General features: G+C 37.9%; 1 protein-coding gene across 1 annotated transcript; it reads left to right on the forward strand.

Annotated features, from left to right (window-relative positions):
* Nucleotides 1-522: 522 nt before the first annotated feature.
* Nucleotides 523-2,497, forward strand: LOC145037786 (pectinesterase 2-like). The gene is made up of 2 exons (XM_078986504.1): nucleotides 523-1,539; nucleotides 1,622-2,497. The coding sequence occupies exons 1-2, from the start codon at nucleotides 657-659 to the stop codon at nucleotides 2,308-2,310; spliced, it is 1,572 nt and encodes a 523-aa protein (XP_078842630.1). The 5' UTR covers nucleotides 523-656; the 3' UTR covers nucleotides 2,311-2,497.
* Nucleotides 2,498-3,580: the final 1,083 nt, after the last annotated feature.

A 3,580-nucleotide genomic window follows, 5' to 3' on the forward strand; every position in this document is an offset into this window, starting at 1 on the left:
TTATAAAAATCAAAGTGCAAATTTGATTTTCCTATTAAAAGTAAATTGCGTACATGCTAATATTTAAAAGTTCAAATTCAATTTATTATTTCATTTTTTTGAAAAAAAACTAATTAAAAAAAAATAAAAGGTCAAACCAATTTATAAAAATACATAGTTTACAGAATTGTTGAATTGGGTGTAATATGTAATATCTACTAAATACAATATTCAATAAATTATATTCAACGACAATAAGGTTAAACGTTGTGTTCAATAGATATGTAGTACAATAGTTATTTAACTGTTCAATATAAAGATAAATAAATAATGAAACTATTTTTTATAAAACGATTAACAAATAAATGATTTTGTTAATTAGTAATAATACGTTACCATCAATTTAACTGTACTTTCTATTAATAAACTTAAAACCTATTTTCTCGATGCCGTGAGTTGATTTTGTGTTAAAACTGGCAACTTGACATGCACAGCTTGTTTCGGAAAAAACCATCAGATTACAAGTGAATAGTTGTGGTGGACTAGTAAAGGTGCATGGTGCACCCTTTGGTTGAATATTGAGGTTCGATTTCTATATAAACCAACCTTTGCATGCAAATATTCTCCACAACCAAAAACACCCAATTACCTCTCTTTATTCAAGAATATTTTCCTTTATGAAGATGACTAAGTTTTCATTTTTAGCAACCCTATCGCTATTTTCATGTCTATTCCTTCTCGTTGTCTCTCCGGTTGCGTATGCTTACTCCAAGTCGGAGATCAGTTCATGGTGTCGTCAAACACCTCACCCTCAATCGTGTGAGTATTTCTTGTCGAGTAATAAAGATTCTGCTCCAGTGAAGCAAAAACCGGATTTCCTCAAGGCGTTATTGAAGGTGACGCTAGAACGAGCGTGCAAGGCTGAGTCGCACACTCGTGAGCTTGGCACGAAATGTCGTAACAAGCTTGAAAAAGCTGCATGGGAAGATTGCCTCGAGCTTTACGAAAACACCGTCGAAAGAATCAACATGACTATTGATCCTCGTAAGCCATGTAGCCAATACGAGATGCAAACATGGCTTAGCACTGCCCTCACGAACCTCGAGACGTGTAAAGCTGGGTTCCAAGATCTAGGTGTCGGTGGCTACATGTTGCCATTGATGAACAACAATGTATCCGCTTTAATAAGCAATACATTGGCAATGAACAAAGGAGGATCTCCACCGAATAATGTACAAAAGGGTTTCCCTACTTGGGTAAAGCGTGGTGATCGAAAGCTGTTACAATCTCCAACCCCGGCTTCCCAGGCTAACGTGGTGGTGGCGCAAGACGGTTCCGGCAACTATAAAACGATAGGAGAAGCCATAGCCGCCGCCGGAAAAAGGTCTGGTAGCGGGAGGTATGTGATCCACGTTAAAGCAGGTACTTATAAGGAGAATATCGAAATCGGAACCAAACTGAAGAACATAATGCTACTAGGAGATGGTATTGGAAAAACCATCATCACCGGTAGCAAAAGTGTCGGAGGAGGTGCTACGACTTTCAAATCAGCAACAGTAGGTAAGCAAAATTATTGTTAAACATAAAAAACACACCGTTGAATATTACCCGTAATTTAAAATTATTACTTTTACTTTATCAGCTGTCGTTGGAGATGGATTCATTGGACGAGGAATTACTGTAAGAAACACCGCCGGACCACAAAACCACCAGGCGGTGGCGCTGCGTAGTGGTTCTGATCTCTCGGTGTTCTACCAGTGCAGCTTTGAAGGCTATCAAGACACGCTATATGTTCATTCTGATCGACAGTTCTATAAAGAATGCGACATATACGGGACAGTTGATTTCATTTTTGGCAACGCTGCTGTCGTGTTTCAAAACTGCAACATTTATGCACGTAACCCTCCTAACAAGACCAATACAGTGACAGCACAAGGAAGAACCGATCCAAACCAGAACACCGGAATCTCAATCCAGAACTGTCGAGTCATGGCTGCATCGGACTTGAAAGGTGCCACAGGCTCTGTTAAGACGTATCTTGGTAGGCCATGGAAACAATATTCGAGGACGGTTTTTCTGAAAACATTTCTCGATGGTTTAGTGGACCCTGCCGGCTGGTTGCCATGGAGCGGTAGTTTTGCGCTGGATACGTTGTATTATGGAGAGTATATGAACACCGGTGGTGGGTCATCCACGGCTAAAAGGGTTAATTGGAAAGGATACCATGTGATCACTAGTGCCACAGAGGCTGCAAAGTTCACCGTCGGAAACTTCATTGCTGGTGGATCTTGGTTGCCGGCAACCAGTGTACCGTTCTCTTCTGGCCTTTAAATCACTCATTGGATATGATTAAATAGTTGAATATCTTGAATTGATTATTAATTAGATGTTTGTTAGCTAATGAATAAAGGGTTGGTAGTTCAAAAGTCCAACAATATGTCATTGTCTTAATTCGTTAAAGTTTGTATAATTTTGTAGTTTGTCATTGATTCGTTATGGATTTATTAAATCAGAATTATATGTATCTTATAAAAAATAATAGAAAGTGATATATTTGTTGAGATTTACCAATTTGATCATTTACCTTTGGATTTTAACAATGGACATACACTACAAGAAATGATGGTTTTAGCGGCCACAAATGGTAGAGTTGCCGCTAAAAGTCTGTGTCGCAGGTAAAAGTTTCTCACCTGAATCCGCGTTATTTCTTTCTGATAGGCTTCAACTATTCGATCGGCTATCTATTCCAACGGTTGGAGCCTCTTATACGCATAAAACCAATACCATTGACAGTTTGCCGCCGCTAAAAGTCGAAATAGTCGCCGCTAATAGTGGTCTAAAAAAAGACGCGGTAACCTTCCCTCCAGATAGTCGCCGCCGTTAACTTTTGTCGCCGTTAAGCCTTCATTGTCGCCGCTAAAGGTGTACGCAAATAAAAAGAACAAAACGAACACATTCTGCTATTTTGCTTCCTGTGTTCGATCAAAACGACTGTTGTTCCTTTTAGCCCCATTTTCTGTGACGATTCCAACAAGAAATCTCCCCACATTGTGAGATTAGGGATCAAAGGTGTTTAGGGCTTCAATTAAATGGGTGTCATCGGTGAAAACAACAAATTTCTAGCTCCATCTCGGGTAAAAAGGTAACTTGAAGTTTTTATACCCCTTTGTTTTTCTCTTTTAACATCGCTTTCTAGTTCCATTTGATGATTAATTCCAAATTATTTTTCATTTTAAGTGTTTTTGGTCGTTTTGTCTTTGGGTTTACTGTACTGGGCGGGTGAGGGTATTTTTCGGTGTAGACCAATTTTTTCGGCGATAATTTCGTTGATTTCCACCACTATAGGTTCTATTTGCTTTAATTTATTGCGAAATTTGATTTTTAATTGCAAGTTACACATGTGTATTTGTGTCAGTTATGTGAAAATTGTTGTATGTATATTTGATATTTGTATGAATCTATGTAAATTTGGTGTGTATATATGCCAATGTATGTGTGTTTGACGTATATATGGTATATGAGTATTTGGTAGAAGCATGATGTTATTATCTATATATGAGAAATTATATGTGTATTTGTTATAAGTAGGATGTTATCATGT

The sequence above is a fragment of the Lactuca saligna genome, chromosome 3 (assembly GCF_052625555.1).
Source record: "Lactuca saligna cultivar CGN05327 chromosome 3, ASM5262555v1, whole genome shotgun sequence".
Taxonomy (NCBI): domain Eukaryota; kingdom Viridiplantae; phylum Streptophyta; class Magnoliopsida; order Asterales; family Asteraceae; genus Lactuca; species Lactuca saligna.